This window comes from Microtus pennsylvanicus, chromosome 22, assembly GCF_037038515.1.
Source record: "Microtus pennsylvanicus isolate mMicPen1 chromosome 22, mMicPen1.hap1, whole genome shotgun sequence".
In the NCBI taxonomy this organism is placed as follows: Eukaryota; Metazoa; Chordata; class Mammalia; order Rodentia; family Cricetidae; genus Microtus; species Microtus pennsylvanicus.
In genome coordinates, this window is record NC_134600.1 from 19,325,240 (window position 1) to 19,344,508 (window position 19,269).

At 41.8% G+C, this 19,269-nt stretch overlaps 1 protein-coding gene across 1 annotated transcript in view; it reads left to right on the forward strand.

Moving 5' to 3' along the window:
- Myom1 (myomesin 1) overlaps positions 1 to 19,269 on the forward strand; it is a 126,816-nt gene continuing 107,547 nt past the window's right edge. Inside the window, exons 1-2 of the mRNA XM_075955986.1 lie at positions 1 to 185; positions 4,556 to 4,896. Coding sequence (XP_075812101.1) covers positions 4,583 to 4,896 — 314 coding nt within the window. The 5' untranslated portion in view covers positions 1 to 185; positions 4,556 to 4,582. The remainder of the gene's footprint in view (positions 186 to 4,555; positions 4,897 to 19,269) is intronic.

The following is a 19,269-nucleotide window of genomic DNA, read 5'->3' on the forward strand; positions in this document are numbered from 1 at the left end:
CTGTGGGGCCCTGACATTCTGCTGCCTGACCACATGCATTATTTTTGAACTGGCCCCCTGATCCTGCCTCTAGCCCTGCCTCCTAACTTTCTCTGGGATTCAGCCACCTAGGGTCTTCATTCTCTCCTCCCGCTCCTTGGCCACAGCAGTGGAACATCCCCCGGCCATCTCTGCCCCAGAGACTGGTAAGTGTGACACAGAGGCGACAAATGCACTCTGTGGTTTATGTCTGTCTTCTCAGCTCAGCCGGGAAATGCAGGGGAAGGGAGAGCAGGGGAGCAGGGTGCCTGCTGGGGCCGGTATCATTTTGCTGTGTCACTATATTCTTTTGAAATGAAGCTGCTATTCCTGGAACTATAAGATCATATTGTTTCAGATTCAACTCCAAGTTATAGTTCAGCGGTCTGGTTGGAATCTGGACTGGACGAGGGACAGGAAGTAGTGAGGTGTTTGTTTTCCCTCCTCTGCATGCCTACAGATCTGTCTCCGTCCCCTAGTGCAAATTAGGCCAGATGCACACAAATTCCCTTCCAAGCCACTAGCGCATGCTCCAGTGTGGGTGAACTCTCAAGTGCACTGTGTTATTTCTGACTTGAAAATGGTTGGGTACTGGAGGTGGCAGACCTGGCATTGTGACCCTGAAATTATTGCCTCCTGTAGGTAATTGTCATCAGCTTTTGGCCTCCGCTGCCAGCATTAAGAGTCCTGCAGCAAGATTACAATTACAGAGTTAGTATTTCTTCCTCAGCTCCCAAATTATTTTTAGGAAGAAAATGTAGGTTTCAGAGGCACAGAAGATGACAAAATCATCTTTCTTTTTTAACAAATTCTGGCTGTTGTGTATTGGGCTAAACCTGACTCTCATAAGAAAAGGAGGTGGTTATACCTTGGTTTCAAAGGTCAGTCAGTCCTGGTGACTTAAAGTCAAGCCCTGTTTACTGGTAATACATGACCCCTATGTACTAAGTAGTAGATATTAATAAAATAAATGTACTTTGGGTCAGATAACAAAGACTGGAAAATAGAATTAGGGTAATACAGTTAAATAATATGTTCTGTGAAAATGATAGCATTTTGAATCATCTGGTGGTGGTGTTAGTTTACAATGTAATATAATATAATTGCATTATAATATAGTGAAAGATCTTTATTATTTGTAAGTCACTCGTGGCACTGCCATAGAGACTTCTCTAACATTTCACGACACTAATACCATTCTAGATTAATGTATCCAAACTCTTTATACTATAAACATTTTCTAGTAACTATTAAGTACAATTCTGTATATTTAATAATAGGAAAAGCAATCTATTTAAGTGTTGCTTGCTAGTAGCTATTTTTTTTCTTCTTAGGAAATGCCATGTAGACTGGTATTTTCCATGGGACCTAAAATGCATATTTCTGGATTTTCTTTTTTAGAGAGTACACTTTGACTTTTTAAGCAGTTTAAATAAAACTTAGCTTTGAATTTGACAAAAATTTAAAGGACTCACTCCCCACTTAGGATTTTTAAGTAAAATAAGGTTTGAAAAAAACCTTTACTTGAAAATAATTTTCTTACATATTTTTGAAAATAATATTTCAAAATATGATGCATTAAAACTTAGGGGGAAATGTCTATAAAATTATGACATACCCTATTTTCCCACATGGCGGGTAGTCTTTCTTTGGTGATGCATTATTTATAAGAGTGAATGCGGGGGTCTCCGTGAGTAAAGGCATGTGAGTTCCATCCCTAGAACCCACATGAAGGGAGGAAAGAGCAGATGCTAACAAATTGTCCTCTGCCCTCTGTGTACATGCAGTGACACAATGCACCCCGCATAATTAGTTAATTAATAGATGGACAGGTGTAAATAGAAAAGTAAATACAATGTGAAGCCTCCCCTCCTGAAGCTAAACAACCAGCGGGAGTTCACACTGCCAGTTGCCCAAATTCACACTGCCAGCAGCCCAAGTTCACACTGCCAGCTGCCCAAGTTCACACTGCCAGCTGCCCAAGTTCACACTGCCAGCAGCCCCAGTTCACACTGCCAGCAGCCCCAGTTCACACTGCCAGCTGCCCAAGTTCACACTGCCAGCTGCCCAAGTTCACACTGCCAGAAGCCCCAGTTCACACTGCCAGCTGCCCAAGTTCACACTGCCAGCTGCCCAAGTTCACACTGCCAGCAGCCCAAGTTCACACTGCCAGCAGCCCCAGTTCACACTGCCAGCTGCCACACTGAGGCCTGACGTTCTTCTTTATATAGTAAGAATCGAAATATCCATATTTTTATTTGGAATAAGTATTTTTTTCTGGTTTGAAAGTTGCCAAGTGTTTATAAGATTTGGGAGAACTTGTATTCATAAACATTCGCAGACCCCGGTTTAGTTCTGGGGCTTCTCTGTTCGTACTCATATTCATCTTCTTCTCTCACCTCGGAAAGGGTATCACTGTGCAGTCTTAGCTGATCTGAAACTTCCAGAGACCAGGATGACCTCCAACTCGCAGAGATCCACCTGTCTCTGCCTCCAGAGTGCGGGGATTAAAGGTGTGCGCCACCACCCAGCAATCTTGGTTTTCAGTTTCACCTACATGCAGTTGACTCTAAGATTTAATGTATATCCTACACTATGACCGTGTTCTTCATTTGGCTTCCCACTTAAACCATCAGCTGGAGGGTGTAGCAGGTACCTTAAATGTAGGACATCTCCAACCATCCTCTGGATTTTTCCATCCCAGATGATACTTTCTTCCCTTCCCCATCTCAGATAATGGTAACTTCACTCTCCTAGTCAGGAGAATAAAAAGCCTTGGGAGCATTGCCTTTTCCTTCATGTGAATGCTACTGGCTGTCCCTTCAAACCACGAGCCCAGTGTAAAGGACGAGAGGTCTAGCCTGCAGAAATGTATTTCCTTACAGTTCTGGAGTCTAGAAATCCAAGGTCAAGTGTTCTTAGATTTGATAAGGCTACTCATCTAGAGGACCAAGGTTCAATTCCCAACACCTACATGGCAGCACACTGCCTTTTGTAACTTCAGTCCCAAAGGATCTGACACCCTCTCCTCTATACCAGGTGTCAGGCACACACATGGGGTACAAACATAGCATACAGGCAAAACATCAAGACAATGAGAATAAGGGTAAAGCAATGGTAAGGCTTCTGATGGGCTTGTAGATGAACCACTTCTGTGCTTCCACATGATGGTTGCTATGGCTTGTAGATGGACCACTTCTGTGCTTCCATGTGATGGTTGCTATGGCTTGTAGATGGACCACTTCTGTGCTTCCACGTGATGGTTGCTATGGCTTGTAGATGGACCACTTGTGTGCTTCCACATGATGGTTGCTATGGCTTGTAGATGGACCACTTCTGTACTTCCACATGATGGTTGCTATGGCTTGTAGATGGACCACTTCTGTGCCTCCATGTGATGGTTGCTATGGCTTGTAGATTGGACCACTTCTGTGCTTCCACGTGATGGTTGCTCCATCATTGTTTAGATACTGCCACCCACATGGTTGGTCACTTTATCATGTGTTCAGACACTGTCCTTCCCATGGTGGTCACCCTGTCAAGTATTTGAGACCCCATCCTGATTTTCTTTTATTCTGGGGATACCAACCCTGGTGGCTAAGGGCCTCCTGATGTGCTCATTTCAGTTGAATTTTCCCCATAAGAACCCAGTTTTTAAACGCAGTCTCATTCTGAGGGTTGGAGGCCCTTTAGCACATCAGTCTGGGGAAAGGGTATAATTCAGCCCAGTGTAGCCCTCTAATTGATCTCTTGGCTTTTCTTCAGACATGAGCAAGGGCTTGCTTGTTCAGAGACTTCTTTTGGCGTGTTAGCTCTCTGAGTAAAAGACACACCCTTTGCATCTCCTTTAGGAGCCTGTACTATCTGCCCTTCCCCTCTTCCTGCAGCTCCACTGTTAGCTTGGCAACACTTTTGCTCTTTCTTGGTGTTTTGGCTTGGGTGTTTCATCTGGAGCACGTAGTGGTGAAGCTTGGTCTATCTGAGGGACCCTTGGCAGCAGGACCAGGATCTATCCCTGGTACATGAGCAATCTTCTTGAAGTCCATTCCCTATGGTGGGATGCCATGCTCAGCCTTAATGCAGGGGGCACGGGCTTGGTCCTGCCCCAACTTAATGTACCAGACTTCCTTGACTCCCTATAGGAGCCTTTACCCACTGGGAGGAGTGGATGGGGGAAGAAGCTGGGGGAAGGTAGGGGGGGTGGTGGCAGGAAAAGGGGTGGGAAGAGAACTGTGGTTGACCGTAAAATGAAATTAAAAAATAGATAAATAAAATAATAAAAAAGAAAATTAGAAATAGGCACTACAGAGTGTTTGAGAGAAAGCACAGTAGCCAGACAGGAAACTTTGTTTGACTGTCCTAAGCAAGCAAGAAAAGAACACATAATGGCAGGGAGGGGGTTTGTGAGTGCCCGGTTAAGGTGAACTTACAGTCTTTCCTATTCACTTCTCAGAACCTTTGCAGTCTGCATTTTTTCTACACGGGCTGAGATGAATTGTTCTTGGGGATTGTTCAGTCAAGAACTGTTCTCTTGCAGGTTGCCCCCTCCTCTCAAGGGCACACGATGTCTTTGCCTTTCTATCAGAAGTCCCACCAGCACTATGACCTCAGTTACCGGAACAAGGACCTTCGCACCACCATGAGCCATTACCAGCAGGAGAAGAAGCGCTCTGCTATCTACACGCATGGCTCCACCGCCTACAGCAGCCGCTCTTCCGCAGCACACCGCCAGGAGTCGGAGGCTTTTAGTCAAATGTCAGCAGTCTCCTCTCAGCAGCAAGCTGCTCAGGCCTACAGTCTTGGAGCGTCCCAGTTCTCTCGAGGGACTGACGTCAGCCGGAAAACAGCCTCGGCTTATGATTATGGCTATTCCCACGGGTAAGTCAGGAGCAGCCTCCAACCTCGGGCACATGCTCTGTCTTAAATATGGCGACCCTGTTATTCCAGGTGTGGAGGGAGACCCCAGCACTGTGTCTTACCTTTCCCCTTTACTGTCTGTTTGAAATTCACGGAGTTTTGAGTCTCACTGGAGAGTCTCTCTTGAGCCATCCACTGCAGTGGTATTTCTAGAAGCAAGGAAGTTTTGGTTACTCTGGCAGCCACAGGGCCAGGAAACATTTTGATACTCAGCGGGTCTCTTGGTGCTCATAGTGTTTCGGCTTAGATTAAAAGCCAGTACAGAATATAAAATTCACAGGCGCCAGGGAGCTAATCTACAGCAGAGATGCATTGGAATTTTTCAAAATCGGAAAACCAGTGCTCCAAGTCCCAAGTTATTATTCAAGCAAGAAGTATTTTCTCGATCTGGAATATTCTATACAGAAGCCCGGCCTTCTCTGGGTGAGCCTGAGCGTGCGTTGGGTCAAATTAGATCACTGACCACACACAGCGAGGAGGAGACTCTACCCCCAAACAGAAGGTCACGTGGGATGCTAGGAAGCGTAAATCGCAGGTGAAGGTCTGCTCTGTGACACAAACCCCGACTTTTGCTTCTTTGAAAACAGTAAAGTTAGGATAAATATGAACGGTTATATTAGAAAGTTCCCATATGGATCTCTTTGCCTGGGGTGGGAGTTAAGGCTGCTTTCCTGACTGAGGTCTTCCAGGTGAGAGTGGGACGTTTCCTTCTTTTAAGAGATACTAATTTATTTCAGTGTATGTGTGTGTGAAGGCATGAGTTTATGTGTGCCACTTGCATGTGGGTGCCCACAGAGACCAGAAGAGGGTGCCAGAGCCCCTGGAACTGGAGTTTTATGTGGTGGTATGAGATACACAGTGTGAGAGCTGGGAATGGAACCTGAATCCTCTGAAGAGGAGTAGTGCTCTTGACTGTTAATCTAGCTCTCCAGCCCCAGGGAGTCCATTCTCATCAGTACCAGAAATTAGTATTAGTCAGGGCTCCCCAGAGGAGCAGAATTGGTAGAATGAAGGTATATATAATATATATATAATATGTGTAATATTATACACACAGACAGATACGTATGGGATTTATTAGAATGGCTTACAGGTTGTGGTCCAGCTAGTCCAACAATGGCTGTCTACCAATGGAACGTCCAAGAATCCAGTAGTTGTTCAGTCCACAAGGCTGGATGTCTCATCTGGTCTTCAGAATATGCCCAAATACTGAAAAAGTAGCCTTTAATGCAAGTATAGACTTGCCAGTGAGAGTGAGCGCAAGCAAGCAAAGAGAGCAAGCCTTCTTCCACATTCTTTATATAGGCTGCCAGCAGGAAGTACGGCCTAGATTAAAGATGTATCTTCTAACCTCAAAAGGTCTGGATTAAAAGTGCCTCTTACCATTTCAAATGATTTTAATTGAGAAAAAACCCTTCCCAGGTGTATCTAAACTTTTGGGTTTTAGTTAATTCTAGATTTGATCAAGTTGACAACCAAGAATAGTCATCACAGTCCACCCCTAGTCAACTTGACACACAATCATATCTCCTCATATCATGCTTAATTTTAACATGAAAACAATAGCTAGGTCATAATTATACCTAGCATGATATAACTATTCCATATACAATTGCAAATGCATTGTATATTTAACCAGGTAATGATTATGCCTAACATGATATAACTATCCCTTGAACAACTGCATATGCATTATAAAATTTTGAAAAATTTTAGAATTGGTGACATTGTTCCTTGAGGGATATTCTTTTAGTATCTCAAACCTAAATATGATAACCACTAATTTTCTCATATTGATATTATAGTTATGTTATCATGTTACATTGCATGATAAAAAAAATTGAGGAGGCGGGGGAGGGGAGGGAGTGGGAACAGGGATAGCTATGTATATTGAAAAAATGTAGTATTGAAAATTCTTTTTTTATTACTTAAAAAAAATACCAATCCAAATTTCCACTCCCTCCCCTCTTCTCAGTCCCCTCCCTCTCCCTCCATAGACCCTCCCACCCTACCCCCTCCATTCCTAAGAGAGGGCCATGCACCCTGCCCTGTGGAAAGCCCCAGGCCCTCCCTACTACATCTAGGTTGAGCAAGGTTTACATTCAAAGAGAATAGGATCCCATGAAGCCGGTATATGGAATAGAGACACATCCCAGTGTCACTATCAGTGGCCCCTCAGTCTGCCCCAGCTGTCAACCCCCTTCAGAGGGGCTTGGTTGTTCCCATGCTCATTCACTCCCAGTCCAGTTGGAGTTGGTGAGCTCCCATTAGCTCAAGCAAACTGTCTCAGTGGATGACCCCCTCATGGTCTTGAATTCCTTGCTCATACTCTCATTCTTTCTACTCTTCAACTGGATCTTGGGAGCTCAGTCCAGTGCTCCAATGTGGGTGATTGCCTCTGTTCCCATCTGTTGTTGGACGAAGGTTCTATGGTGATATTTAAGACAATGATCAGTTCAGACACTTCTCTGGGGCAAATCCCATGTTTTTGCAGTTGACTTAGCTGTGTTTGCTCATCTAGCCCACTGTGTTGGGTAGATGTGTGTTTCCTCAGTCTGAGACAATTTTTATTTTACTACTCTTGTTTTGTTTTGTTTTGTTTGAGATGGGGTTTCTCTGTGTAACAGCCCAGGCAGTCCTGGAACTTGCTTTGTGGCCCAGGCTGGCCTCAAACTCACAGAGATTCACCTGCCTCCCAAGTGCTAGGATTAAAGACATACGCCACCACTACCTGGCTATTTTACTTCTCTCTCTCTCTCTCTCTCTCTCTCTCTCTCTCTCTCTCTCTCTTTCTCTGGTTTTTCAAGACAGGGTTTCTCTGTAGCTTTGGAGCCTGTCCTGGAACTCTCTCTGTAGACCAGGATGTATTTAACTACTCTTAATAAAACATTTTATGGGAACTAAAAAAAAGACATGCAAGATATACAAAGTTTTTAAGTAAGTCTATTTATAGTCTATAGAAAACATTACTCATTTTTAAAATGCAGATATTTCTGGGCTGTGTGGCTTCTAACCACCTGCTGCCTCTAATGCGCTTCTCCAAGGCTTAGGTGGCATTTTTCGTAATACATGGAATATATTAAGACTTCCAAAATTTAAATATAAAATATATATCAAGGCGACTGGAAAAAGTGTCTCTCTCAGGGCATACAAAGGTTACTGGGGAAATAACGCAGCGGCTCGTGTGAGTCGGTATGGAGAGGGCAGAAATTCCTAAGTTCCTGTTCTACAGCTTCATGTTGTCAGTTCCAGTGACCTCGAGGGAGCGTCCGGCAGGTTCAGTAACAGCAGAGTCTGCCAGGGTCTACCTGGAATGCACAATGGCAGCGCTCTGAAATTCCACGTGGAGTGGAACAGGATCCTTTTGCCATCTCAATTTCATAGGTCATTCTCTGCCTTGGGATACTCAGAAGGAGCTCATGTTGGCTGCAGAAATGGAAATATTGTCGCTGAGGAGAATCTATTTCTTGTAGCACTTATTTCAAACGAATCACCTCCCAAAGGAAAGTTGGGAGGAATTAACACCACATGTGTGTGTGTGCCAGCATCAGCTTGTTCTCTGGAGGAATGTTCCACAGCGATGCTCAAGGACCACATTTAGGAGAGCAGCTGCCTTGCAGTGAAAGGATTAGATGTTAAATCTCCGTCCTCCTGGATCGTCTGCTCCGGGTCTGCAGAAGATGCTGTTTTTACGATCATGAAGTTATGAGCTATATTCTTATGTGTTTATTTCATTTTTCCCAACCTGGAAGAATTGATAGAATGTTCTACATTTATATTTTCAAATGATTTTATTTCTTTAGCTCCACTGCAAACTTATGCTCAGGCCACTTTAATTTTACATGATTTATTTAGATGCTATGCAGTATCCTTATTTATTCATAATTTGATACATTATCTCAAACATTAGTAATTGAACTGGATTTTCAATCCAGGAAGCGTGAGGGAACCCTGCTATGGAGCCTTAGAAAAACTTTACACAGGAACCAAACTGTAACCATATGTCACACCAGCTGTTCCTTCTGTTTGTGTGTAGGTTAGTGTTTATTAATGGCTCGCTGTGTTCAAATAAGATAGAGTTCAAGATTCTTGGTGGGAACAAGATGAGCTAGAAATAGTGCATACGGGGAGGGAAAATACCAGTGCCATCCTTCCCCCTTCATATCCTGAATGTAAAAGAGAAAGAAACCTCACATAACCTCGGAGGCATTTCAATCTTTCATTTTTAGAACTAGGAGTAACAGATGCAGGCTTAGATCTTTATAGTTTCTTCAGGTTGTTTTTAAGTTTATTCAAAAGGAAAGGATTTTTTCCTGCTAAATGAGCTATGTCTTCTGATTGTAAACAGTGTCACTGATAAAGGCCCCTGCATTGGAATTGGGTTCCTCGGCAGTGTATGTAAACTCTAGTCTAGGTCTATTTTTACCCTCTACTTTGTAGTTAGATGTCCAGTGTTAAAGTGGAAAGTACGGAGATTTAAATGTGCTCAAGGCTTGGCTGACCTCAGTCAGTCTTGCTTGGAGTCAAGGTGGTTTGCTTGGAGTCAGTGTGGCTGTGGTACAGATTGGTGACTATTTATGTTACAAAACACATTAAATGCCTTTAGCTCATGGTTATATTGAGAAAAAAAGACCCTAAAGACAGTACCGACCCTGTCAGAATGGCAAAATTGATGTTTTGTATGACAACAGTATCAACGATAGGTATCAAAGGGGGGTGCAAGGGCTCTGTGTGTGCGTTTTCATGCATTGTGTGTGCACGCACACACGGAGGCCGGAGGCCAGTGTCTGGTGCCCTCCTCTGTCTCTTCCTACAGTTTTGAGACAAGCACTCCCACTGACCCAGGTTCTTGAGAGGTCAGCAGGATTAACGGGACAGCAAGTCCTCCAGTGCTGAAATCATGGTTCACATGATCACAACATTCAGCTCTCTCCATGAGTGCTGGGATCTATCTCACATCCCCTTGTTTTCACGGCACACGCTTCACAGCCTGAGCCACAACTTAAGCCCGGGTTCTGTAACTCAGACTTTCCTGTTCTTCCACTTCCCTTTGATCTCCAACTAAGCAGGAAATAATAGGACATCTTTGTTTTGGTTCCAGAAGACGGTTGGCAGTATGGCTCAGTGGGTAAAGGTTCTTTCACCAAACCTGCTGACTTGAGTTCGATCCCCATGCCTGGGGTGAAATGTTAAGTCTGTCAGCATCTTCCTGCTGACCAGGCAGTGGGGAAGCCTGTGGGAACTGTTTCAACAGGTTTGACCTTTTCCCAGCACTCTCTGGGAATGAGGAAGTGATGCCCTCTCCAGTCAACTACAGGACCATCTACATTGTGAGTTGGGGTGTGTCAGTGTAAGTTGTACAAGGACAGGAAAATTCAACTCAAGGCATCTCTTGATTCCATTGTTGTCTGCTTAGAATACAAGGAGCAAGCTCTCCCATTCTTGCTTCAAAATGGTCCAGGCTGAGTGTAGTGGCATGTACCTTTAGTCCCAACACTTGGGAGGCAGAGGCAGGTGGATCTCTCCAAGTTCCAGAACAACCAGGCCTACAGAGTGAATTCCAGGACAGCCAGGGCTACACAGAGAAGCCCTATCTCGAAAAAAACCCAAAACCCAAACCAAACAAACAACAACACCCCTTCCCACCTACACAAAACTCAACTACAACAAAAGAACTGTGTAGGTGGAAGTTTCTGTCCTTGCAGGTCCCGCAACTGTTCTTGCATTCTCATCTTGCTTCCACTGTGTCTGGGTGTAACTGCAAACAGAGCATCTCCTCTTCCCAGAATTCTCCTAGTGCGGTTGCCCTACCTGTATTTCCTGCCTGGCTACTGGCCAATCAGCATATTATTAAAGCAATACAAGCGACCAATCTTTACAGGGTACAAGAGCATCTTCCCACAGAACTGTTAGGAAACCAGTGAGATGCTCGGAGGTGAAGGGTGTTTACTGTTGCAAAGCCAGCCCACGAACCTGAGTTTATTCCTTGGAACCCAAGAAAAGGACAAGGAAAGAAGCATTAAGTATATTAGCTATAGATTTTCATATAGATAGAACCAAACATTTTTATTTAGGCGAGGGAGTTCCTTTCTTGTTCCATTTTGTTGAGAGATTTTAAAAAATATTTACTTTTTTGTTATGCATGCTTGAGTATATGCATGTGTACCTTGTGCATGAAGGAGCCCACAGATGACAAATCACTCCTGAGAAATGAGTTAAAGATAGTTGTTAGCTGCCATGTGTTTGCTGGGACCTGATCCTTGGTCCTCGCAGGAACAAGTGTTAACTACTGAACCATATCTCCAGCTCCTGCTGAGAGATTCTTTTTTAACATGCATGAACACCAAATTTTGTCCAATCCTCTTTTCTTTTTACACCTATATTAGATGATAATGTGAGTTTTGTTTTTATTATGTTGAAGTAAATCAACCTTGAATGACGGGGTTCACTTCACTTCACTTGGTTTTATATCCTATTATACCTAGATTTTAAGGACTGGAGGTTGAAACAAACATCCCTTTGGTTTGTTTGTTTGTTTTTTTAATACATGGGATCACTATGTAACCTTGTCTGACCCGGAGCTAACTAGACTAAACTTTGAAGTCATAGAGATCCTCCTGCCTCTGCCTCTTGGGATCTGGGATTGTAGGCATGTGCCACCATGACTGGCACTTACTAGATTAATTTTTAAAAATTATTATTATTTGTGTGTGTGACTGCTTCTCTGTATGTATACCAAGTGCATGCTTGGTACCCAAGGAAACCAGAAGAGCGTGTTGGATCCCCTGGTACTGGAATTACAGAAGGTCATGAGCCACCATGTTGGGGTACCCCGTACCTAGTACCCTTAACCATTGCACTGTCTCTCCAGCCCCAGATGCAGTTTTTTAATGCTTCGTGAACTTATTTGTACATCTATGTTCACAAAAATACTGGGCTGTAGCCATATCTTGATGTATTTTTTAAATTGTTTTGATTGAGTTATACATTTTTCTCTGCACCCCTCCGTTCCTCTCCCCTCCCCTTCTACCCTCTCCTATAGTCCCCATGCTCCCAATTTACTCAGGAGATCTTGTCTTTTTCTACTTCCCATGTAGATTAGATCCATGTTTGCCTCTCTTAAGGTCCTCTTTGTTGTCTAGGTTTTCTTGGATTGTGAATTGTAGGCTGGTTTCTCTTTGCTTTATGTCTAAAAGCCACTTATAAGTGAGTACATATGATATTCATCTTTCTGGGTCTGGGTTACCTCGTTCAACATGTGTTTTTTTTCTAGATCCATCCGTTTGCATGCAAATTTTAAGATGTCATTAATTTTTTATGCTGTGTAGTACTCCATTCTTTGTAGTACTTCATTCTTTGGTTGAGGAGCATTTAGGTTGTTTCTGGGATTTGGCTATGACAAACAATGCTGCTATGAACATAGTTGAGCACATGTCCTTGTGGCACGATTGAGCATCCTTTGGGTATATACCCAACAGCGGCATTGCTGGGTCTTAAGGTAGATTGTTTCCTAATTTTCTGAGAAATCACCTTACTGATTCCCAAAGCAGCTGTACCAGTTTGCACTCCCACGAGCAATGGAGGAGTGTTCCCTTTACCCCACATCCTTTCTAGCATAAGTTGTCATCAGTATTTTTGATCTTGGTCATTGTTACAGGTTTAAGATGAAATCTCAGTTGTTTTGATTTGCATTTCTCTGATGGCTAAAGATGTTGAACATTTCCTTAAATGTATTTCAGTCATTTTAGATTCTTCTGTTGAGAGTTATCTGCTTAGGCCTGTATCCCATTTTTTTTATTGGATTATTTGGTTTTTTGCTGACCAATTACTTGAGTTCTTTGTATATTTTGAAGATTAGTTCTCTGTCTGATGTGGGGTTGGTGAAGATCTTTTCCCATTCTGTAGGCTGCCATTTTGTCTTGTTGACTGTGTCCTTTGCTTTACAGAAGCTTATTAGTTTCAGGAGGTCTCATTTATTAATTGTTGCTCTCAGTGTCTGTGCTACTGGGGTTATATTTAGGAAGTGGTCTCCTGTGCCAATGTATTCAAGTGTACTTCCCACTTTTTCTTCTATGATGTTCAATGTGGTTGGTTTTATGTTGAAATCTTTGATCCATTTGGACTTGAGTTTTGTGCATGGTGATAGATATGGATCTATTTTCATTCTTCTACATGTTGATATCCAGTTATGCCAGCACCATTTTTTAAATATGCTTTCTTTTTTCCATTTGATATTTTTTGCTTCTTTGTCAAAAATCAGATGTTCCTAGGTGTGTGAACTGATATCTTGGGTCTTTGTTCTCCTGTCTGTTTTTATGGCAATACCAGGCTGTTTTCAGTACTGTAGCTCTGTAGTAGAGTTTGAAGTCAGGGATTGTGATACCTCCAGAAGTTCTTTTATTTGTACAGGATAGTTTTGGCTATCCTGGGTCTTTTGCCTTTCCATATGAAGTTGAGTATCGTTCTTTAGAGGTCTTTGAAGATTTTGATGGGATTTTGATGGGCATTGCATTGAATCTGTAGATTGCTTTTGGTAAGATTGCCATTTTCACTATGTTAATTTATCTTGATGTCTTGATCAGAAAATACTGACCTTACAGGACATTGGACAGTGCTATTTTAACACAATTTTTAAAAATATGAAAGTAATCATTACCATTTCTTCTTTAAATATTTGATAGGATCTATAAATATAAACCACCTAGCTGTCCAATTTTCCTCGTGAGAATATTTTAGATTATTAGTTTAATTTCTTGGCTTTGGTCATTTATAGTTTTACATTTCTTCTTGAAATAGTTTTATCATTTTGGTCTTCACAGGAATGATTCCATTATATCTTAGTAGTCTGGTGAGTTGACCTGGAAGTGTCTACACTACTTTCCTAGGAGTCTCTTGGTTTTGTAGGCCTGGCTATAATGTGTCCACTTTCATTCTTGGTTTTAATAACTTATTTCTTTCTTTTCATGATTAAGCTACTAACATTTTTTTCAAAGTTTTCTTTTGGGGGCATCTTTACTGACATTATCTGTTTCTGTTTTGTTTCCTTTTTCATTGTTTCTTCTTGAATTTTTGTTACGTTACCCTTTCTTTTGTATTTATTTTAATCTACTTATGATAGTATATACATTTAGATATCACAGTATTTAAAGTTCCATTTCATTCTGGGCAAACCTGTCTCCACGGTATATCTTTCTTCTAGCCTTCTTTTATTTGAGACAGGGTCACTAAGTTACTCAAGCAGGCCTTAAACCTGTGATCCTCCTGTTTCAGTCTTCCCACAAGTGGACTCTAACTTCCATATAACACAATAAATAACTGTATACAACTTTTAAAAAGAGATTCATTTCTTAAATGAAGAACCACTTCTCTATTTAATGTATTCCTTGGACTTCAGAGATGAGTCTTGATATGTTATGTTTTATCCTTCCTTTTGACTAGAGGGATAGATGAACAACTAACCCCAGCAGTGGGACTCCTGCTTCTGCAGTGGTGTGTGTGTGTTTGTTTGTTTGTGTGTGTGCGAGGGGGCACAAGTGCACAGATATGGATGCGAGTTGAGGCTAGAGGTCGGTCTCCAGTGTTGCTCTCAGGTGCTCTCCATCTTGGTTCTTTGGGGGAAAGAGTGTCTCATTGGTCAGGAGCTTGCCAATTAGTTTAGGCTGACTGGCCAGTGAGCTTAGGGATCTCCTGTCTGCCACCACAGGACTGGAATGAGAAATACACATCATCGCACTTAGCTTTCAATTAATTAATAATTTGATTTATTTGATTAATAGATTAATCAATCAATAAATACTTGGTTAAGTATACTGTAACAAATGTGGGAGACCAGTGGTGTAGTAGAAATGATACTAACCTGCAAATCAAGACAGCTTGGGTACAAACCCCAGTTCAAACACCAGCTTGCTGTATGAACATGGAAGCATGACTCTAGGCCTTGGATTCTACCCCCATGAGAAGAACCTATTAAATAAGTGTCCCTGAGATACTATATAGCTCTAGAGTTCTATAAATACTTTTCCTGCTAAGTATTATCCTGTCGCGGTCCAACTGAGAGAACATACTTTTGTTCGTTGAGACAGAGTCTCAGTCTGTATCCTTTGCATCCCAAAGTGTGCTATGTAGACCTCAAACCTGTGCTGATCCGCCTGCCTCTGTTTCCCACCTGCTAGAATTACAGGTTTGAGAGTTAGCACACCTGGTGTGAAGACTGCAACTGCCAGGATTACAGGTGTGTGCCAGCACACCTGGTGTGAAGCCTACACTTTGATCTGTTCAGTATTTTAATTAGATTCATAGGTCAGCCTATTTTTGGATTCCTAGAAGATTTCCAGAGAGTGGCGTCTGGCCTTTGATTCCATTCCTTCTCCATGGTATCACTGGCCATAGATGTGATAATATACATAGCAGGAGATTTATTTAAAATCTATCAAATGTATTTCATAATCTATCAAATTTATTTGATAAAATTTATCAAAACCTATTAACAGAGAAAATGACATAATAATAGCCAAGTGCAAAAAAGATGAACCTAGATATAGCCACAGACAGATGCATGGGCACACATTTAATATGATTTATTTGATCAACTAAGATTCAAGAACCCAGGAAATTTCATGATCGAAGTTAGTGCATAAAGAATAACCAACACAATTTTAATAGGTAAAATATCTACACAGCACTATGTATGTCAGCTTTACTCAGAAACTGAGGGATTAGAGAAGGGTTATTACCAAAATTTAGATACAACTAAAATCACAAGAAATGAATAAACTCGTATTTAGGTTTTAGAGTCAAAGAAGTTTAAAGTCTACATACTTTACTGACCTCTTCTAGGATTTGTAGTATAAAACATTAGACTTTGGTTTCATGAATCACAACAAAATAGACTGCTATTCTACTCAAATAATTACACAGATTATTACATGGTTCTTCAAAACCTTGTGTTCCTAATTTGATGTTGTCTTCTAACTTCAGTAAATACGTTGGAAGCTGGACATAGCTGCACACATCTGTAATCTCAGCATTTGGGAGGAAGAAGTAGGAGAGCCACCATGATCCTGGGCCAGCCTGAGCTGAGCTGTCGTAGTCAATCCATCAGTAAATAACTTGACATTACTAAGTCATCTGTTTAGATGGTAATTTGGCATCTACTTCACACACTCTGTAAGAAGCCATAACTTAGCTCGTTGTGGTGGCGCAATGAGGACACTAAGAGAGACATACATGGATCTAATCTACATGGGAAGTAGAAAGAGACAAGATCTCCTGAGTAAACTGGGAGAATGGGGACCTTGAGGGAGGGTTGAAGGGGAGGGGAGAGGCAGGGAGGGGAACAAAGAAAAATGTGGAGCTCAATAAAAATCAATAAAAAAAACTCAGCTGCTCTGATTTACCTGTGAGAATGGGACAATCTCATTTGTGGTATGTCCTATTAATAAGTTCATTGTTTAAAATATTTGTCTTACAGAAAAAAAGGAGCAAACAAAAATAATGGAATATTATACCTTCTACTAGAATACAACATTGAAAAACAAGTTTGCAAAAATTTGATTGTAGAAACAAAAATAATAAGAATAAAAATAGAAGAATAATGAGAAAATTCCACTTTCTCAAAATAATAAAGGAAGCAATCCTCTTGATCTTGTGGTTTATTTTGTATAGTAATGGAGTAGAGAGTTGGAGGCAAATACCACTTTAAACTTAGACCTGTGTAAGCACAGGCTGTACTTTGTGACCTGGGGTATAAAATGCAGGCCTTTTGCTGGAACAGTTAGCCAGGGACAAATTTCAGCCTGGCTTCCAATTGGTAAGCAATCCACAAGCTCCACGTCAAGGTTCTAACCTTTAGCTTCAGTGCTGTTCCATAGAAATGAGCTAGCTGTTACTCTGGGTAGCAGAGTGTGCCACTTCCATGTGACCACACCAGATCATCAATGGCAGTAGCCCGGCCTGCACACGCAACACAGTCTTAATAAACAAGATACAGACACTCATTCATGCATGTTGCTTACTGTCTGTTCAGAAACTGGGCCTCTGTGCACTCTGTAAATCTTTGACCCTTATTGTTTTGTACAGTACTATTTACTTTCTTGCATTACCCATTTTATACTGTGTGTATGTTTGGTCCATGGTTCTGCTTTTGATATAGGTAATTCTCTTTGCTTTTCTACATGTTAAAAAAGATTATTTATCTCGTGTGTGTGTATGTGTATGTATGTGCACACATGTGTGCACACACCTGCATAAGTCTATATGCACTGCATGCATGCAGGTGCCCTCAGATGCCAGAAGGCACTGGATTTTCTGAACTGGAGTTGCAGATGATGGTGAGCCATTTTTGAGAACTGAACCCCAGTCTTCTGCAAGAGCAATAAGTGCTCTTAATGGTACAGCCCTCTAACCAGCATCTCCAAGGGTTTTTTAAACATTAGGCAGTAGCCAAGGCTTGACTAATTTTAACTGGGAAGCTTGATATTTCCCAAGAGATACCACTCACGGGCTTCTCTTTCCTTTCAAGAATTCTCTAGACTAGGGCCTTTAATAATATTACTTTATTTTAGAATAGTTCAAGTCTACAGGAAAACGTTAAGTACAGAGAGTTCCCACAGTCTCCTGTAGTTGACATCCTTCCTCAGCATAGAAACCAGGGAAGTTTCAGTCTTCAGCTTATACATTGCCTCCTGGGAGTATGCACTCGAGTTCATGAAACTATCGGCATTAAAAATATACGTTATTAAACTCAGCCACTAATTTTTTGTTTTGTTAATTTTTATGGTTTCTACTGTTTCCCACCTCTCCAGTGACGTTTTTCACTGTTCAAACATGAACTACCTCCTTTACACACATTTGCCGCAGCGCGCATAGTCAAATAGAACTGGCCCAAGGATTCTTTATCATACTGTATCACCCAGCATCAAATGTCCATGTAATGAAAACTTGTTTGATGAGTTCAGGGTTTCCTCAACTGCTGGAATATGCCTGCAGTTAAGTATGAAAAGGTCTCACAGTGAGAACCTAGGGCTCTGCATCAGAGTAGCCCAGGATCCCTGTTTGGAGAACTGTATATTTCCCATTATATTCTAAGAGGACTTGAATACAAAATGCATCAAAACCATTTATATGTGGATTAAAGACCTCAATATCAGTTTGAACACAGTAAACCTGATAGAAGAGAAAGTGGGAAGTACTCTACAACACATGGGCACAGGAGACCACTTCTTACGTATAACCCCAGCAGCACAGACATTAAGGACCTCATTGAATAAATGGGACCTCCTGAGATTGAGAAGCTTCTGTAAAGCAAAGGACACTGTCACTAAGACACAAAGGCAACCCACCAACTGGGAGAAGATCTTCACCAACCCCGCAACTGACAAAGGTCTGATCTCCAAAATATATAAAGAACTCAGGAAACTAGACCCTAAAAGGCTAATCAACCCAATTATAAAATGGGGCATTGAGCTGAACAGAGAATTCTCAACAGAAGAACTTCAAATGGCCAAAAGACACTTAAGGTCATGCTCAACTTCCTTAGCGATCAGGGAAATGCAAATCAAGACAACTTTAAGATACCATCTTACACCTGTCAGAATGGCTAAAATCAAAAATACCAATGATAGCCTTTGTTGGAGAGGTTGTGGAGAAAGGGGTACACTCATCCATTGCTGGTGAGAATGCAAACTTGTGCAACCACTTTGGAAGGCAGTATGGCGGTTTCTCAGGAAATTCGGGATCAACTTACCCCTGGACCCAGCAATACCACTCTTGGAAATATACCCAAGAGAGGCCTTATCATACAACAAAAGTATATGCTCTACAATGTTCATAGCAGCATTGTTTGTGATAGCCAGAACCTGGAAACAACCTAGATGCCCTTCAATGGAAGAATGGATGAAGAAAGTATGGAATTTATACATATTAGAGTACTACTCAGCAATAAAAAACAAGGACTTCATGAATTTTGCATACAAATGGATGGAAATAGAAAACACTATCCTGAGTGAGGTAAGCCAGACCCAAAAAGAGGAACATGGGATGTACTCACTCATATTTGGTTTCTAGCCATAAACCAAGGACATTGAGCTTATAATTAGTGATCCTAGAGAAGCTAAATAAGGAGAACCCAAAGAAAAACATATAGGCATCCTCCTGAATATTAACCTTCAGCAAGCGATGAAAGGAGACAGAGACAGAGACCCAAATTGGAGCACAGGACTGAAATCTCAAGGTCCAAATCAGGAGCAGAAAGAGAGAGAGCACGAGCATGGAACTCAGGACCGCGAGGGGTGCACCCACACATTGAGACAATGGGGATGTTCTATTGGGAACTCA